This window comes from Bubalus bubalis, chromosome 2 (assembly GCF_019923935.1).
Source record: "Bubalus bubalis isolate 160015118507 breed Murrah chromosome 2, NDDB_SH_1, whole genome shotgun sequence".
Taxonomy (NCBI): Eukaryota; Metazoa; Chordata; class Mammalia; order Artiodactyla; family Bovidae; genus Bubalus; species Bubalus bubalis.
Genome location: NC_059158.1, coordinates 6,876,200 through 6,896,133, shown reverse-complemented (window position 1 = coordinate 6,896,133; position 19,934 = coordinate 6,876,200). Strand labels below are relative to the sequence as shown.

At 48.1% G+C, this 19,934-nt stretch overlaps 1 protein-coding gene across 2 annotated transcripts in view; it reads right to left on the bottom strand.

The window, feature by feature from the left end:
* GCNT2 (glucosaminyl (N-acetyl) transferase 2 (I blood group)) overlaps window positions 1-19,417 on the bottom strand; it is a 126,826-nt gene extending 107,409 nt beyond the window's left edge. Inside the window, exons 1-2 of one of the 2 annotated variants that reach the window (XM_044926920.2) lie at window positions 19,222-19,417; window positions 2,293-3,755 (exon numbers count right to left, since the gene is read on the bottom strand). In XM_044926920.2, the coding sequence (XP_044782855.2) occupies window positions 2,293-3,211 (919 nt within the window). In that variant the 5' untranslated portion in view covers window positions 3,212-3,755; window positions 19,222-19,417. The remainder of the gene's footprint in view (window positions 1-2,292; window positions 3,756-19,221) is intronic. The other variant, XM_025265634.3, reaches the window with a different exon arrangement.
* Between the last annotated feature and the right edge of the window lie 517 nt (window positions 19,418-19,934).

Here is a 19,934-nt window from a genome sequence, read left to right as displayed (position 1 = left end):
GAGGAGATAACTGTCCTTGACATAACTGCGTCTCCCACTAGGACACTCAAAATAGGGCCCATGCCAATGTAGGAGACTCGGGTTCTATCCCTGGGTCAGGAAGATCCCCTGAAGAAGTAAATGGCAACCCACTCCAGTATTCTTGCCTAGGAAATCCCTTGGACAGGGAAGCTTGACAGGCTACAGTCAGACACGATTGAGCAACTAAATCACAACTTTCCTGAGACTACCGTTCAATTTACCCATGCAGAAGTTTGCTTTTCCTAGAGAAAGAACTTCTGAATTTTCTTCACAGATTCTTTTTTTTTTAATATTTATTTTAAATTTTATTTTATTTATTTGGTTTCATTAGGTCTTAGCTGCGGCATGTGGGATCTAGTTCCCAGAGCAGGGTTGGCACCCAGACCCCTAAAACTCCAGGAAGTGTGGGGTCTTAGCCACCAGAGCACCAGGGAGTCCTCTTTCCAGATTCTTTGTGCTTAAAGTTCACCCTCAAATTTAGTCCCAGGCAGGAAACCCTGTAGCCTCAGATCTGGAGTGACCTTTAACAGAGTTGGGTCTGAGTTCATTCCGGAAGCGGAAATGCTGACACCTCACAAAGCCATAAGTGAAAAGGTGTGACTTAGTTTTGACACTTCCCAGCATTAATTGCAATAGCATTTTCCATAGTGAAAAAACTGGAAAACACATGCTCAACAGCTGAGGAATTGTTAAGCAAATTCTAGTACATCCATACCATGAAAAAGAATGCAATTACCCAGTATATATGCACGGCAATTATTTCTCAATTTGTGTAATGTATAACTTTTGCTTTTTAAAATTTTCTTAGTTTTTACATACAGACTTTTCTTTATTTCTCAGATTTTCTACAATAGGATTGTATTCTATAGTAAGAAAAAAATTTTTAAATTATTATTTATTTATTTGGCTGCATTGGGTCTTAGTCGCAGCGTGCTGGCTCAGTAGTTGTGGGGCGTGCACTTAGTCGCCCCTTGGCACGTGGGATCTGAGTTCCCCAATCAGGAATCGAACCTGCATCCCCTGCTTTGGAAAGAAGATTCCCAACCACTGGACCACCAAGGAAGTCCGAAGAAAAAAAATTATTTTAATATTCTGCTCATCAATAACTAGTACAGGGTTTTCAGATTCTGCACAAAGGGTGAGTTCTTGACTCTTGCAAGCCTAGAGCACAGAGCACAGAGGATGGCAGGTTTCCATTCACCAAAGTGAGGCCGCCACATGGCCAGGCCCAAGTGTGGTCTACGGTTCATTTGTCTGACAGTCTGGAATTCTGGAAAGTTCTGGTCAATTAAAAAAATTTGATTTGGAAAGGCTGAATTATTTCACATTGTTCTTATAGAAATTTTGTTGACATTTTTCATACCTCAAACTTTTTCAACTTGAGCAATTCAAATTCACGTAAAATGAAACCATAATGAATAACCCACATCACAAATAACTGGAAGAATCCACCTGCAATGCAGGAGAACCTGTTTCAATTCCTGGGTAGGAAAGATCTGCTGGAGAAGGGATAGGCTACCACTCCAGTATTCTTGGGCTTCTCTTGTGGCTCAGCTGGTAAAGAATCTGCCTGCGATGTGGGAGACCTGGGTTTGATCCCTGGGTTGGGAAGATCCCCTGGAGTAGGGAAAGGCTACCCACTCCAGTATTCTGGCCTGGAGAACTCCATGGACCATTCAGCCCATGGGATTGCAAAGAGTTGGACGTGATTGAGAGATTTTCACAGAAAACATACTATAATTGATTAAAAAAAACCAGTTTCACTTTTCATATCAAAGACTTAATGACCATGTCAAAATTTGATAGGCAGGCACCTTCTCTAAGCAAACAGTATATTTATTGATATGTAAGACGATTAACTTCTGTTGTATGAATTCCATTGCAACAGACACATGAAAATTTACAGGGTGTCCATAAAGCTGGAAACACAGGTGAATATGCGTGTGTGCATAGTCACTTCAGTTGTGTCCAACTCTTTGTGACCCTATGGACTGTAGCCCACCAGGCTTCTCTGTCCATGGGATTTTCCAGGCAAGAATATTGGAGTGGATTCTCATACCCTCCTCCAGGGGATCTTCCTGACCCAGGGATCAAACCTGCGTCTCCTGCATTGCAGGCGAGAATTCTTTACCGTGGAGCCACCAGGGAAGCCCAAAGGTGAATATACGTAATACAATTAAGGACAGTTTCAAAGTGTAAAATACTTGCACACACACACGCACATACACGCACAATGCTTCCAGACTTTATGTAGAATCAAGTCCCACATACCTGGAATCCTGTTCAGCGTCACCCAGAAATGCTCATCAGGAGAGTACGTGTCCCTCGACCACTCAAGTAAGTCAAGAGCCCTCTGGTCTCGGAGAACAAAATTAACAAATTCTCTTGTAAGCGCTACGTAGGCGGAACCAAAGTAAATGGTGAGATTATGGGGAGGAGGCATTTTTCTAATCCAAGTCCACAGCATAAAGGAAAACAAACTGTATCTCTGCTCCAGGTGCCTGTATTTAGTCCTTCTGATAATGTGAGGAGGAGGCAGCACCCCGGGGGTGATGTTTTTCCCTTTAAATCCTTTGAGATGCTGGATGATCTCCCGGTTGGTTTTCAGGGGGAAATCTTGCCCACAAGTGTTGATGGTGTATTTCCACGGGACCTCCGAGTCTATGAGGTCTTGCAGGCAGTTCAGGTCAGCCTGGAGCCTGGAAATTCCTGCGTAGACCACAGACTCCATCTTGGAAGCCAGAAAGGCGTTTGGGAAGCAGCTCAGTAATTGCTCCACTGCATCTTTAAATTTAGCCGTCGCTTTCTCATCCACGTGAACACAGTAGACGTTCTGAGGCATGTAGACAGCCCTGAAGAGCCTCTGGAATGTATCCAAGTCTTTGTGGATGACCATGACATATGCCAGAGGGAACTCAGCTTCTTCTTTGGACAGAGGTTTCATTATGTAGTGATTCTGGGTCAGGTATTGTTGGCAAGTTATGTCTTTCAGTGGCGTCATTGGTATATTTTCACCCAAGATTTTCTTTCCTGCTACAACCATGTCACAGGCCTCTGCAAGCACTGAAGAGTCTGCGATTTTCCCCACTAGCAGATGTTTCGGCAAGTTGAAATTGTTGCTATACAGGAACGAAAGAGTTACAGAAATGGCCATAAATCCCACGACAAACTTGAACATCTTCAGCGTCATGCTTGCCACCACCTCTCCTGCGCTCGTCACTCTGTATCATAACAAAGTCAGCCGCAGCTTCATCCTCTGACTGTTGGAGAATCAACTCCTGCTTCTTATTTGGAGCAAGAAGAGAAATACTGCCTCTCACTTAAGGGTCAAGGGGTCAACCCCAAGCTTGAAGTTCTTCTTTTACAATGAAGGGACTGAGTGGATCCAAGAACATGAGGCACCGCGGCCAACGGAGCAAGAACTGCGTGGTGGTGTTGCCTTGGTCCAGCTCAACCTCAAGTTAAGACCCTGCCCGTCTGTCACGGCTGCCAACTCAGGGTGTTCTGGGAGGGCAGGGAGGAGGAGGTTGAACGTTAGTCCTTCCTACAGCCCTTTTACCCGCTGCCAGAGGGAGACCTCGTCATCGTGACTGATGTCATCTTTAAGCTCAGGGGACAGCTTATTTCTTCAGTTTGGGGCCCGTTCACTTGTCATGAGGTGGGTCACCGCCGGCACTTACTGATACTAATCTTGACGGCACCCAGAATTTCTCAACAGGAGTGTATCCCTCTACCTAAAGATAAAAATCAAGAATTCATTGAAATGCAGGATTGGATGGAATCGTGCAGATCATTCAGACCAGCTCACTCAAGTTGCAAATGCAGCGCCTTGAAAATGAACCATCATTGATGTTTCATCACACTTTTTTTTTTTGGCTGTACCGAGTGGCATGCGGAATCTTAGTTCCCTGGCCAAGGATCGAACCCGGGCCCCCTACAGTGGAAGCGTGTAGTCTTAACCACTGGACTGCTAGGGAAGTCCCTCTATCACACTCTTGGCTCCACTTTCTCACTGGTGGTCTGGGAGGTGAGCATGGGCATTATACCCACAGGAGGAGACTGAAGCCTACTTGCCTGACTCTAGCAAGGTTTCGACTCTAGCAGGGTGGAGAACATTCTACCTGGAATATTCTCTTCCCACACGTTTACTTGATGAGACCCTCCTGTCCACCAGGCCCTTGTGTGGCACCCTTCCCTGCTCCCACGTTCAGGTTAGGAGCCCTTCCTGCTCCACTAGGGCCGGCGCCCCACTCTCTGTCTGTTTGGCCCACCACCAGCCCATGGAAGGTGCTTTCTGTCCACTGATCATGGTGTTTTTGGCACCTAGTTCATAGTAGACATGCATCATAAAATTAAGTCTGGTCGCTCTTCTTCCCTCTACACCAGGGGTGGGCAAAACTACAATGGGCATCCTGGCGGGGTGGGGGGCACTCCACCTGTCATTTTCTTTGGGCCGAATAGCATGTGGAATCTTAGTTCCCCGACCAGGGATCGAACCCGTGCCACCCACATTAAAAAGGCAGAAGGGCGGAGTCTTCATTTTTGAAAGCACAGAGTCTTAACCACTGGACTGCCAGAGAAGTCCCTGCCATATGTTTTTTCACAGTTTGTGTGCATTTTAAAAAATATCCTCTACTGCTATATCTTGATTTACTAATTTTAGGCATTGTATATTGACTTTCTTCCATGGTAGATGAGAACTTAGTTCTTCCACACCGTGCACGCATGCTAAGTTGCTTTAGTCGTGTTCGACTCTTTGGGATCCTGTGGACCGTAGCCCACCAGGCTCCTCTGTCCAAGGGATTCTCCAGACAAGAATACTGGAGTGGGTTGCCATGACTTCCACTGTGTGCAGTTTTGAATGGCTGAAAGAAAATTGGAAGAAAGAAAAAATATTTCATGGCACGTGAAATTCAAATTTCAGTGTCCATGAATACAAGGCCGTTGGAGCATAGCCATTTGTTTACAGACTGTAAACACAGAGAATCCACTAAAATCGATTGTTCTGTTGGTCTTTTCTGCACACAGTCACTTGGAGAGTCTCACCTGAGACTCGAGTGAACTGGAAATTCAGAGAACGACACTTTGCCTGACTCCAGCGTGACCCTAACTTTGGCAAAATGTGGTGCTGCCACTCAGAGGCCGTGTGGCACATTGCTCGGCCTGGTGGACTATCTCTTGCTTGACAGGAGGGAGAATTCTTGCCATTACAGCGTTTTATTCCCCACTAGACTGGGGGCAACTCAGAAGGAAGAACCTATCTTTGAAGACATTAGAAGTGCTCAACGTGGTGTTTGAGCATTGCTGAAAAAACCTGCCAGATCTCAAAATCCCAACCCCACCACAGTCTCCACAAGGACATTTACGAATGTCTCAGGAGGAAGCAAATTGTTTTGCTGATATATAGCAAATTGTTTTGCTATGCTGTTTTATAACTTCCATACATCTCATTAAGTCACTGGGGGACTTCCCTGGCAGTCTAGTGGTTAGCACTCAGTGCTTCCACTGCAGGGGCTCAGGTTCAAGCCCTACTCAGGGAACTAAGATCCTACATGTTGGGTCTGGGGCCAAAAAAAAAAGCCATTGAAAACGAAGACATCTAACAGAGGTTTTGAAAAAATGGGACAAGAGATAAATTAGATCAGGTGGAAGAAAAGCAAGCAAGGTCTGGAACCCGGGGTACTCTTGGTAATTCTTTGGAATGTTCTGGCAGCAACTGCTAAGGAGCCTGGAGAGCATATGAAGGCAGTGAGATGCATCGCTTCTATTATTCATTGCAGAATTAGATATGTCTTAAGAATAAAAATTTTCCCAATGTCCTAGGCACACACATCAAAAATCAAGTCTTTTTATTTTAGTCCTTCTCTTGTAATTTGGAGTTTTCCATGGTGGTTCAGATGGTAAAGAATCCACCTGCAATCCAGGAGACCCAAGTTCAATCCCTGGGTCAGGAAGATTTTCTGGAGAAGGAATGTGAGTCCCAGTCCAGTTGGTGAGGGTCTTAGGAATCACGTGGCTGTCAGGGTTAGAAACCCACCCAAAGAAGTTCGATTGTATGAGATGACTTGTCTGAGGCCCCCCCACTGATGGCAGCCTGGGTTGGAATTCAAGTCCTATCCAATTGGCCCCAGAGCTGGACTTCTTTGCACGCATGGAGCCCCCGTCCTGTCTCCATATCCAGCTCATCTGTTTCAGAACAGAATCAAGAAGGCAGAGCATTGGGCTTCCCTGGTGGTCCAGTGGATAAGAGTCTGCCTGCTGATGCAGGGGCACCAGTTCGATCCCTGGTCCAGGAAAGTTCCACAGGCCATGGAGCAACTAAGCCCGGGCACTCTGCTGTAGCTACTGAGCCTGTGCTGCAGAGCCCATGTTCCACAGCAAGAGAAGCCCCTGCAATGAGAAGCCCGAGCACCACACAACTAGGGAGTAGCTTCCACTCTACATCCAGAGAAACCCCAAGCACAGCCGAAAGTAACTTAATAAACACATAAAATTATAATTTTTAAAAAAGAAGGCAGAGCATCATCTTGTTAGACTTCAGCTGGGAACCTACAAGTCTGGTGACTCAGGCTTATTTTTTTTTTTTTTGTAGCTCTGCACATGTGCGCCAAGGACCACAAATACTGATTTGGGGATTACAAATTTTAGAAAGTAGACAAATGTGCAAATTTAGAACCGGTGAATAATGAGGGGTACACTCAGAGGTGTAGGGGGTGCAGCCTGACTTTCAGACCATCTCAGCATGGCTGTTGGGGCATCTGGTCCTGCAGCCACATCGGCAGCACGAGCCCCGAGTTGCTAAGGTGCCAGCTGGCTTAAGTTTAACACTCTGTTAGGGGAGCTTAAATATTGACAGCTTTAACCTTCCGCTAAGTGGAAAACTGACCCCAGGTTCTCTGTGTCCATAAAGAGAATAAGCGTAAGTGTTCTTTCGTGAATTGCGGCATCCACTGATCCTCTGATGTGATAACATTCTAGAGCATTTGGGACAAGGTATGGGTGTGCACACACGATTCTGTTACGGGGTTGCTTTCCTGGCAAGAAGAGCAGAGTTCTGGTTCTTGCACTTACTGTGTAAACTTGAGCAACACTGGGAATCAGAGGAGCCTAGCTGAGAGAGAGAGAGAGACAAATAGACACACACACAGGCACACATGCACTTTATAGGTTTGTGTGTGTGTGCGCTCAGTCGTATCCGACTCTTTGCTACCCCATGGACGTAGGCCACCAGGCTCCTCTGTCCATAGGGTTTCCCAGGCAAGAAACTGGAGCAGGTTGCCATTTGCTCCTCCAGTGGATCTTCCTGACCCGGGGATCAAACCCGTGTCTCCTGCGTCTCCTGCATCGCAGGTGGACTCTACCACTGAGTCACCTAGGAATTACTTCTTGGCAAACTCCTTCCTTCATCTTCCCTTCCTGGGTTAACCTGCTCCCTAGGCATTAGTGGTTCAATCTCAGAATTTTCCAGAACCCCACATGTCTTCAGTAAAATCCCAGCCACCGAGACTGGCTATGCAGTAAAACAAACAAACAAAAAAACCCATCATTCATCAACATGGAGATGAGCTGGTCTGGGGTAGCCATGGAGCCACCATCATGGTCTCAGTCTTAGTCTAGGATGCGATCCAGATGAACAATTATAATTAGCTAACTAAACAGATTTCCTGCCGGTCTGGATCGATCATTGAGGCAGATGTTCTCATGAATCCAGGAGCATTCGGACCCTGGTCCCCTACCTTTGTGTGGATATAGATGGGACCTCTGACCGCTGGTTTCCTAGAGCCCCGAGAGTGCAGGGAGGGGTACTCCCCTGAAGCATGCATGTGCCTCCCTCCGCCCCCAGCATCCATTCTCCACAACCTACGACAGTCTCCTTACATCTCGAAAGCCGTTACAGGGCAGAATGCTTGGACAAGTTCGATCCTGCCCCAGTTCTAACCTTGCTTTGAGAAAAATGTGGTCATTTACATTTCTCCCCCTTATAATTCCTGAGAAACTGTCTTCCACCCTCGAGTCTGGGCACCCCCACGAATCCTGGCTCACCCCCTCTCCTCGGATCAAAATGAGTAACTTGGGAAAGAATTGTCCCCAAGGGCGCTTAAAGGCTCATTAGACCTATTCTCAGCTGTTTTTAATTCTGGAAGAATTTATTTTCCATATGTGTCAGGAGCCCTGCTGACATCTGTGATGACACAGGGGGCTGAGCCTGACTCTGAACTTGGGGCTTCTGCTACGCTTTCCCCCTCCACCCCACTGAGCCTCCCATGGGCTGGAAAGCTTGGGAGTGGCCAAGCTGACCACCGCGTGGAAAAACTGGGTCATCAGAGGACAGTGGCCATTCCGGCAAAGAGGGCAAGAAGGTGGGGTCAAGAGTTAGTTTCCCTCACAGGCCAGTGGGTGCCTGGCAGGAAAGGGGCGAATGCATCACAGCTGCCCAAATCCCTGTGACAACGGGAGGAGACCGTTCTGATTCGAACTCCATCAGTACAAACCTCCAACAGTTTATTTTGTTTGGGTCCTGCTTTGAGAGCCTTCTTGAAAGGAAAATAATGGTCAAGTCTTTCCCTGGAGGGTGAATCGGTGGGAGAATTAGGAAGAAGCCTTTCCACTTTGCTTTGGTGACAATGGGAAGGTGGTACATGAACAGCATGTACATGTCACAAGTCTGATTTGTGTTACTTATTTGAATTCGTGTCCAGAAGAGCCATTCTCACCACTAGCTAAGGTCAGTGCCCAGCTTCTGTGGTCCTTGAAAGCACATGGCCAGAGATGGTTGTCCTGGCTCCTCATTACCCCTCTGGCTGGACTTGTTCAGAGCTGGGCAGCAGGGAACAGACAGATCCGGGTTTAAATCCCATCCCCGGCCCTCATCAGCTGTGTTCTTTGGGACAGATTGTTAAAATCTTTCAGTTCAGTTCAGTTCAGTTGCTCAGTCGTGTCCGACTCTTTGCTACCTCATGAATCACAGCACGCCAGGCCTCCCTGTCCATCACCAACTCCCGGAGTTTACTGAAACTCATGTCCATTGAGTCGATGATGCCATCCAGCCATCTCATCCTCTGTCATCCCCTTTTCCTCCTGCCCCCAATCCTTCCTAGCATGAGGGTCTTTTCCAATGAGTCAACACTTTGCAAGAGGTGGCCGAAATATTGGAGTTTCAGCTTCAACATCAGTCCTTCCAATGAACACCCAGGTCTGATCTCCTTTAGGATGGGCTGGTTGGATCTCCTTGCAGTCCAAGAGACTCTCAAGAGTCTTCTCCAACACCACAGTTCAAAAGCATCAATTCTTCCGTGCTCAGCTTTCTTCACAGTCCAACTCTCAGGTCCATATAGGATGGATCTTAAAATCTTTAGTTTTCATTTACTCTGTGTATCAGTCAGGGTTCTCCCAAGAAACAGAGCCTATACGGTCTCTCTTTTCTGTCTCTCTTGATAGATCAATATCAAGAGAGACTGACTCATTTTATGGAATTTTTTGCTACCGTGATTTTGGAGGCTGGCAACTCTGCAATCTGTAGGTTAGACTGTCAGGGTGAAGATCCTGGTGAGAGTTGATATGAAATTCAGGTAAAAGTTGAATAGGAGTCTTAAGTTTGAATTCCTACCAACAAGTAGGAAGCTCAGCAGGGTTTCTATGCTGCTTTCTTGAGGCAGGAGTGCTTCTAGAAACTTCAGTCTTCACTCTTAGAGTCTCCAACTGATCAGATGCGGCCCACCCACAACGTGAAGGGTGATCTCTGTTAGGCAAAGTGGATTGATTCAATTACACCTTCGGTCAATCCCATCTACAAACCCTTTCACAGCAACATCTAAACTAGGTTTGATCGAGAAACTGGGCACCAGAGCCTAGCCATGCTGACCCCAGAAATTAACCATCACGCCCTGTAAAGTGTGAGTAATGATCTTTACTTCTTCAGTGGGTCCTTGTAAGACCTGAATAATTACACGGAACGCCGCCACTGCGTCCTGCACACACGGGAGGTTAGAAAAGAGATGAACACAGTTATTGTCCTCGTCTTTAATTTGAACGATTTTAAGTAAGAAGTTAGCCTAAGGTAGTAAAACTGTATGACCTTTCAGACAATTCTGGTGAAAATTCCAACTCTACTTGAAGGCAATGTGGCCTTGGGCAAGGCATTCTTTCCCCTAGGAACGTCGGTCTTTTCTTCTGGAAAATAGAGGTTAAATGGCCACCTTGTAAGACTGCTGGAAGTTGAAGAATGCAAGTGAATGGCCTGGGACACAGTGCCTGCCACACAGCTGTCAACATGCTTGTGATTACTGACGTTATTCTCATGGCATTATTGGGTAACTATCACTCCTGGGCCAAAGTCCTTGTCAGAAGCATTTCAGGACAGTCACACGGTGAGTGGGGTTTACAAGCAGCTCTATCTGAAAAACTCATAGTAAAAAAGGAAACAGTACCGTAATAGGTAGGGCTTTTCCCAGGTGGTGCTAGTGGTTAAGAATCCACCTACCAATGCAGGAGATGCAAGAGATGTGGGTTCCTATCCCTGGGTTGGAATGATCCCCTGGAGTAGGAAATGGCAACCCACTCCAGAATTCCTGCCTGGAAAAGAGACAATTGTATTAATCCAGGTGTGAGATGATGGCAGCTTGGACCAAACTGGTAGTGATGGAAGTAGTAAGGAGTTGTCAATTTCTGCATTTGTTTTACAGACAGAGATGAGAGAATTTTCTGGTGAAGAGGTTGTGGGGGGTAACAGTAGAGACTGGCAGTTTTGACTGGACAAAGGATTTTAAACCACTGGATTGGCCAAAAAGTTCATTAGGGTTTTTCTGCAAGCTAAATATTACCCCTTGGATGTATGCAGTCAGGGGCTAACTTCCTTCTTTGGCTAGCCAAAGAGTAACACAGGAGATGAAGCAGGCTTGTGGACGTTGATATGGCAGGACAAACAAAACACTCTCTGCCCACATTGTGGTTTGTCAAGGGCTGTGCCCAGCAGGCCGGTAGCAGGAGCCGCTGGGAGGCACTGGTGTGCACGGCCCAGCATGCACACTGATCGTCTTCTGGAGTGATCGTGCACACGACTTTAGAGTTCCAGACGTGGGTTAAAACTCCGGCTTTAACGGTGACTGGCTGTGTCCTCAGACCAGTTCCTTAACCTTTCTGAGCCTTGGTCTTCTTCTCTGCAAAATGGGGATAAGGAATTACTTCATAGAAATTTCACGGGGGAAGGATTTCTCCAGAGGTGATTCATTTTCATTTGAAGATGATTCACTCATCTTCACTGCAAGCAACACTGATAACCGTGTCTTCAGAGTGTCTAATAGGAGATGGTACTTGCCCTCCTTTGCAATTCTCAGCTCATAACATGCTGTTTAATAGCAGAGTTAGACTTCTAGGGGGGCAGCCCTTCCCCTCCTCCTCCATGGAAGGACCTAACTACGCATGGCAGCCGTGACTCTTTTGCACTGAAGAGTTTATCTAACACCCGAGTTCTGGTCTCCTTGTCTTAAAGTGAGGATAAGGCCTTATACCAAGATGTTAAGGATAAAATGCCATGATCTTTGTGAATTCCTTACAATTCCCTGCCTCCCATGCTCCGCCAAAAGCTGTTGTTCTTGCTGCCAGCACAGAGCAGGAAACCAGAGAAGAGAGACCAGCAGAACCCAGCTGGGGTTTTCCCAGAAAACGATGACTTCCCGCTCTGCTTGTCAGATGTTGGAGGCTGTGAAAACTTGGAGATTGTCATCTTTCCTTTCAATCCCTTATTACATAATCCTGTTGGCTGACTCACCCTCAAGCTCCCCAGGCATGCAAAGGCCCTGGTTGAAAAACCAGTTCTAGAAAGGTGGTGGATTCAGAGGAGAAAGACCATGACTGAGTCGAGCTGACATTTCCCAAAGGCCACTATCTGGTGATTTCTAAAGCATGCGAATAATTCCCTAAGTGAAAAAAGGAGTTTCTGGTACATTGCTGAATAAAATGCGAAACGTAACATCCTCTTTGGGATGTTCTGGCAACACTGACTAATGAAAATATGAATATATGTAAAATAGACAGCCAGTGGGAATTTGCTATATGACACAGGAAGCTGAAAGCCAGTGCTCTGTAACAACCTAGAGGGGCGGGATGGGGTGGGAGGTGGGAGGGGGTTTAAGAGGGAGGGCACATACATATAGCTCTGGCTGATTCACGTTTATGTATGGCAGACAACAACACAATATTGTAAAGCAATTACCCTCCAATTAAAAATAAATTTTTAAAAATATGAATACTCTTTTGCCCTGAAATCTTTTTTATTTTTTGGCCGTACAGCTCTGCATGTGGGATCATAGTTCCCTAACCAGGAGTCAAACCCTTGTTCCCTACCTTGGGAGGGTGGAGTCTTAACCAGTGGACCATCAGGAAAGTCCTCTACCTTGAAATCTTATACTTAAGGATGTATCCTAGATCGAGCTGATTTGCTCACAAAATTTCTGACACCAAAATGTGCAGGTTTTTTCTCCCGCCAACCAAGTCTCTGGTTCTCTGGACATCAACCCGGTATCCTACAAGTAAATTCAATTCTGACACTGACTACCCAGAGCTTGCATCAGACTCTGCAGGTTGAAGGCCTCCATCCCATCAGATTGCTCAGGATCAGATGGCAGTTTGTGAGTATCAGGTCCCCTGGTTACCTGCACTTCTGTCTGACGTGGCTACGAAGTCGGCAGGTTCCCTGCCTTCACGTTGGATAATTTGCTAGGATGGCTCACAAAACTCTGGAAGACACTCAACTTACTATCACCTGTTTATTATAAAGGAGACAGTGGGCAGCTGGGTCAAGTGGTGCCCAGGGTGAGACCTGGGAGGGTCCCAAGCCCAGAAGCCCTTGTCCCCGTGGAGCTGGGTGCTTCCCTCTCTGGGCACAGGAATGTGTTGCCCAGTGCAGAAGCCCCCTGAATCCCATCACTGAGAGGCCTTTATGGAGGTTCCATCACAAAGGTACGATTGATTAAATCATCATCTGCTGATGGTTGAACTCAATCTCCAGCCCTCTAATCGCTTGACTGGTTCAGGTGGCTGTCAGGCCTCATTCTGAAGGTATCTATGGATCCCCCAAGAGTACACAGACTCAGGTATGGAAGGAAGGGGCTAATTATGAATAACCAGAGATGTTCCTACCACTCTATCACTAAGGAAATCCCAAGAGTTTTAGAAGCTCTATCAGAAACTGGGAACAAAAACCAACATGTATATATTCTATTATATCATAGACCATTCTATGGTCTTTGACTATAAGTTTTTAAGTTTAGTCGCTCAGTCATGTCCGACTCTTTGCGACCCCATGGACTGTAGCCTACCAGGCTCCTCTGTCCATGGGATTTTCCAGGGAAGAGTACTGGAGTGGGTTGCCATTGCCTTCTCCAGAGGATCTTTCCGACCCAGCGATTGAACCCGGGTGTCCCACATGGTAGGCAGACACTTTACCATCTGAGCCACCAGGGAAGTCCATTGACTATAGATGACTTACATCAAACGATCAAACCTATCAGAGTATTGACATTTGGTATAGCATTCATGGGCTTCTCAGGTGGTGCTAGTGGTAAAGAATCCACCTGCCAATGCAGGAGATGCAAGAGATGAAGGTTTGGTCCCTGGGTTGGGAAGATGCCCTGGAGGAAGGCATGGCAATCCAATATTCTTGCCTGGAGAATCCCATAGATAGCCCATGGGGTTGTAAAAGAGCTGGACAGCACTTAGTGACTAAACAACAAGAACACGTTATTTGGGGGTTAATTCTAGTTAACCGGGGGAAAGTCAGTCATGCCACCTCATCTCACAGGCTTGTGTGGAGACTGGTTTCTATTCTGTGATGTCATATGTATGGCAGGGCCAGAGGAGGAGGGCCCACCTCCCTCCTACGAGGAGGACATTAGTGGGACTTAGAAGAGTTTCTATCCTTCCTAACTGTACCACTGGCTGTGTCTGACTTTGACCTACTTTGGGGGTACGAGCAGTCACAGTGCATCAGAGTGAGTTCCAGGTGCCCCCAGATGACTGCTGAGAGTTTGGAGAGCCATGAGATCCCCGGAGGTCAGCCCCGTGAGCTGCCCGCAGCACAGAGGAAGCAGGGCTGTGCCGTGGCTGCTTCAGCCTCCGACTGTATTTCAAGTAGTCAAGAGGCCCTGAGGAGTGAGGGTGAGGAACCTTTCCCAAAGTTGGCCCTAGCCTCATCCATCATCTGTCATCCAGCCTTATTTGCTGAGTTTGCTTGACTCACTTTGCTAAAGCCTCCTTATTTTTCCAGGCTGACTCTTAGCCTTTCCCTTCCTCCTTGAAGAGAATTCACTCTAATCTTCCTGTTCTGGTTAATCAGTCTTTTTCCTTTGAATGGCACGCCTCATTAAAGGTCAACTCTGCTTGTCCCAGACTGCCCAGGCCAGCACCTAAGTCCCCTATGGTCTTATGAGTCTTGCTGACTAAATATAATCTACCAGGGGTGTTGTTGCATTGTGTGTTGTGGCATGGGTTAGTTGGGATGCATATATTGAACCCCAAAATGTCAGGTCCCCCATAAGAAGGGTAGATGAGGGTGGTCACGAGCTCCTTAGTCTGACTATGCCACGAAGCCTTGCACGTCCTTTCTGGTCTCAGAGTGGGGCCTTCTGCCTGGGGCACTCCAATCCACCACATGCTGCTTATGCTATAATCTCGTTAGATGCCCATTGTTTTCCCGTATTTTCCTTAATAATCCAAAAAAAGGGGTGATGTGCGTTTGTGCATAACTGCGGCATAATGGACATGCTGCCATTGTATTCTGTCCATTATAACCAAGTATTTGATCATCAGGGCTTATGGTTCCCCAAAGGTCAGTCTGCTAGGAGCCTTATACCACATGGTGTGAAGTCACAGAAAGAAAAAGTGTTCCCAAAACTCCCTCCCAAATTCCTGGTAGTAAATAGAAGTCAAAAAAACTGAAAGCCTGAAAAATAGAGTAAAAAAAACTAGAGTCAAAACTCGACTGCCCCCTAATGACTAAATGAATTATAGCAATGCCCACTTGGTCATTAACTGGAATCCATTTTGTCATTAACCATCAGTCTTGCATGACTCCCAGAGGGAGCCTGCCCAAATTTGCAGGCTGCTGTTAGATTTCTTCAAGTTCCAAAAGCTAGGCTGGTCTTGGCAAGCATAGCTTTACCCTTCCAGGTACCAGATACAATTGTGCTGAAAGATAATGTGGATCTCTTGTTCTGAGCCTCTTTGGAGGTCTTAATATAAAGTCGGATTCCCCTCATCGCATAACCTATTTATCCATTCCTTTGCTCTCAGCTATTATTCCTCCTCCTCTTCATTTGTGTCATTTAATCTTTACCCAGACTTTTTCACCTTTGGAAGGGACATTCATTTCGGCCTGCGTACTGGGCCAGATTGCTGACAGGAGTATTAGTCCAGCCAAAGCTTCCTCCCTGGCCACTTCCCTTTCGTACAGATTAGGTACAAACCAGGGGGCTGTCCCTACCACTAGGCAAGAGAACAGCACTCACTGCCACCCGGACTTTTCTAGATGAGGCGAAGTGCAATCCACTCCACTGGATCTTTAGGAATTCTGCTACCAAGTTTGAAAGAGGTGGTTCCAGTTTCTTGCTCAAGAATCCTGCCCTCTCATCAGCTATCCGTCTTACCCCTGATAGTGTACACGTGTTGATGCTATTCTCTCCTTTCACCCCATCCTTTCCCTTCCCCACTGTGCCCACCAGTCCACCCTCTCCATTCCTTCCCTGCAAATAGGTAACCTGGAGGGATGGGATGGAAGGAGGGGAGGGAGGCTAAGGAGGGGGAGAATGAATATATAACCATGACTGATTTGCATTGTTCTATGGCATAAACTAGAACTTCCCTGGAGCTCATACGGTAAAGAATCTGCTTGCAACACAGGAGACCTGGGTTCGATCCCTGTGTTGGGAAGATCCTCTAGAGAAGGGAATGGCAACCCACTCTAGTATTCTTGCCCAGAGAATCCCATGGACAGAGGAGCCTGGTGGGCTACAGTCCATGGGCTGGCAAAGAGTCAGACACGACTGAGTGACGAAGTACACACGTGGCAGAAACCAACACAACATAGTAAAAACTTTTAAACAAACATTTAAATTTTAGAAATGGAAAAAAGAAAAAAGAAAGAATCATGCCTGCTTCCGGCAGCTGCATCCCTAGTCCTGGGACCACTGCGTCAGGTTAGGAAAAAGGAAAGTGATACAGCTGCACCAGCATCCTCCTCCCCTCTCTCTCCTCCTTCCCCCTCCCCCATCCCCACCCCCAAGCAGAGGAATCTATCCGTCCTTGACCCTCCCTGAGGCCCCTAACGCTGAGTGGAAGCACACACTCAGGAAGCCCTTTATGCCTTTCTCTTCCCCCTGTTTTATTCTTTTTTTAAAAAAAATATTATTGCTTTTTTATTCTTCCCCCTGTTTTAGACAACAAATGTTTCAACTGTCTGTTCTGCTCCTCTATGAAACCATTACTCTAACGAGGATATGCAATGTGATTTGCCCATTTGATAATGGACACCGTTGGATATTGTGGGCTGGAAAGGACATCCCTTCGTCTGAAGAAATGTAACTCGGCAGCCAGAATGGCTTTAGCATCTTCTGTTCCAGTTCTTTAACAGTATGAGTCCCTTGGACTGCAAGGAGATCCAGCCAGTCCATCCTAAAGGAAATCAGTCCTGAATATTCATTAGAAGGACTGATGCTGAAGCTGAAACTCCAATACTTTGGCCGCCCAATGCAAAGAGCTGACTCACTGGGAAAGACCCTGATGCTGGGAAAGATTGAAGGCAGGAGGAGAAGGGGGCGACAGAGGATGAGATGGTTGGACCGACTCAATGGACATGAGTTTGAGTAAGCTCTGGGAGTTGGTGATGGACAGGAAAGCCTGGCGTGCTGCAGTCCACGCGGTCGCAGAGTCAGATACGACTGAGCGACTGAACTGAACTGAGTATTTGCATCTACAACTGAGTAAGCATCTGTTATCACCCGTTTATACCCCTGGAGGTACTGGCACTGGTCCAGTGTAATCCACTTCTGGCCACAGGCAAGGCCTTCCCCCAGGGGATTTCCCCTGTTGCCCACAGCTGTCTGCAGTCTCCTCTCTCTTGCTGACAGAAGAGTTATGGTTACTGTGTTATGCCTCAGCGGGGGTCTGACTTTAGTCCATCTCTGCATTGCTGAAGCATACCCCACATCCATCCACTCACTTCCTGGACCTAGGCTTCCAAAAGGTCCACTTGGTGGTTCCAATCACCTTCTGAACCTAGAAGAAATATTTTCTTTTTCTTTTTTTGACCACACAGTACGGTGTGCAGGATCTTGGTTCCCTGACCAGGGATTGAACTTGCACACACCCCCAGGAGTAGAAGCTCTGAATCTTAACCACTGGACTGCCCAGGAAGTTCCAAGAAGGGAGATTTTCTGATGGGCATTGACATATCCTACTGAATATGTCTCTTAGAATGACATCACCAAAATGTCAGCATAGGAGACCTCAGTGTCTGCCCCACCTCCTCCTCTGCCAAGGTCTATAGTTAAACAGCTATCCATGAACAGAGACAGAGAGCGTTGGAGCCCACTTAAGTCCACTTAAGTAGCTTCAACAGAGTAGAACAACATACCCAAGATTAACTGCACATGAAGAGAAGGAGAACTTAATTTTTCCTGCGTCATCCCACCCCTGGGCTGGCATTGCTCAGGCCAAGAGTAGAACGAGTTCCTCTTTCAGGAAAGGAAGAGCAAAGTGAGTAACCAGTTTCCCCAGCCTTTCAGGTACCTAATGAAGGGCCTGCTTCAATTTCAACCCTTTCAGATCTCAAGCCTGAGACTGAGACATACTTAGAGATGGATATGGATGCCGGAGATGCAGGAGACATGGGCTTGATCCTTGAGTCAGGAAGATTCCTTGGAGAGGGAAATGGCAACCCGCCCCAGCATTCTCGCCTGGAGAAATCCTAAGGACAGAGGAGCCTGGTGGGCTACAGTCCATGGGGTTGTGAAGAGTCAGACACGACTTAGTGAGTCACCAAGGGCAACAGCACAACAGTGGAGAAGGCTGAACACGGAGAAGCAGGGCTGCCAGAGGCAGCCACGCCGAGGGGCAACGGCGGTTCACAGCGACCCGCTCTGCAGGCAGAAGTGAGTGGGGGGCTGCCTGTGGGTCCCCGCAGACGGCACCGGCTCCTCCCCTGGCCCAGGTGTTCATGTTTGCTGATACCAGCTGCCTGGGTCCCTCCCTGCTCCTTCCCCTCTTCCCTCACCCCCACTGGGGCCCTGGAGCCACCCAGGCACCCAGCCCAGGCCTCTGCCACCCTGTGGGTGAAGGATGCCAGCCTTGATCCCCCCCATCATGGGTGCCCTCCGGGCTGGTGCCTCCAGGAGCGCACTGCAGGGGAGACTAGCAGCTATAGGAGAGAGGCCTGAGAACCAGGGCCCCTGGAGCTGTTTGCGGGCCCAGATCAGGCCCTGTCCTCTCTCTCTGTCCTGTGTTTACAGAGCTCACATAAAATTAGCCTCTCCAGGGACTTCCCCAGCAGTTCAGTGATCAGAACTTCACACTAACACTGCAAGGGGCCTGGGTCGGATCCCTAGTTGGATCCCACAAGCCTCACAGTTCAGCCAAAAATAAACAAACAAATAAATAAGCAACGACAACAAACTAGCCCCTCCAGCTAGGTAGCTACATGCCCCCCAGACACCTGGGCCTCCACTCTCTGCGCTGCTAGACCCGGGGTCACAGCCCACTCCAATGTGTCCTCGCCTGCAGGTGACTGCCTCCCCTCACTGAAATCAGCCCATGAGACCTGAAGGGGGTGACTGATTCTTCATGGGGGCAGACCCTGGTGCGGGGCTACAGGGGTCACGAAGAGCCAGGGCAAAAAGAGTCCCCGAAGGAAGATGGTAAACCTCCAGTCCCTGGCCCCAGAGAAATGGAGATCCAGGAATTGCCCACAAAGAGTTCAAAATAATCATCCAAAGATGCTCAGAGAACTATAAGAGAACGCAAACAGTGCAACGGTATTGGGGAAATGATCCAAGAGCAAAATGAAAAATTCAACAAAGAGAAAACAGACAAGAACCAAACAGGACATCCCCCCAGGAGCAGCCAGGAAGGCTGAAATGGAAGCAGACTCGCAGGCAGTCCGGGACTGAGGGCAGAAGCAATGGCATGAAAGGAACCCGGGGTCAGACCTACCTGCTGATCCTAGAGAACCTCTGGGAGAGGTGGGAGGCGGTTGGAGGGCACCCTGGGGCCGCAGAGCCTGCCACGGCAGGCTCTGTGGGGCTCGTTCTACGACGAGGATGTCGGAGTTGGCAAGCCCATGCTGGAATTCTCCTTCACGCCTCTTGGGGCAAAGACTGGTCCTGCCAGCTGTCCTGTCAACGCTGGAATTGAGATTACTCAAGCCATCCAGCTAGCCAGACAGAGACCAGCTCCTCCCACCAATGGGCCTACTGTCTGTCCTGAGATCCCAGCAACGCGGGCCGTGACCCCGTCCACCAGAGGACTCAGGTCCTCGCCCAGACACCCGGGAGCCAGCATAGCCCGGGGACCGACCTCCCTCCCTGGGGAGCAGGCATCGGCCCCAGGGAAACCTGGGCCTGGCCCCAGCCACCGGAGGCCGACACCCAAACCCGTGGATCCCCAGGGCACAACAGCCAGAGATCCTGAGATCCGGCTTCACCCACCAGGGTGTGGTAATAAGCCCCAGAGTCCCCTGGGCTCTGACCCCATCCACATACGGGCAGACATGAGCCACAGGGCTATCACAGCCTGACATAGGGGACAAAGTCTTGAGCCCCTCCGCCGGCAGCCCCAGGGTCTGGCCCTGCTGATCGGTGGGCTGACACCAGCTTGGGGACACCCTGGACTCCCCAGCCAGCCCTGTCATGAACCGTCCACACTCA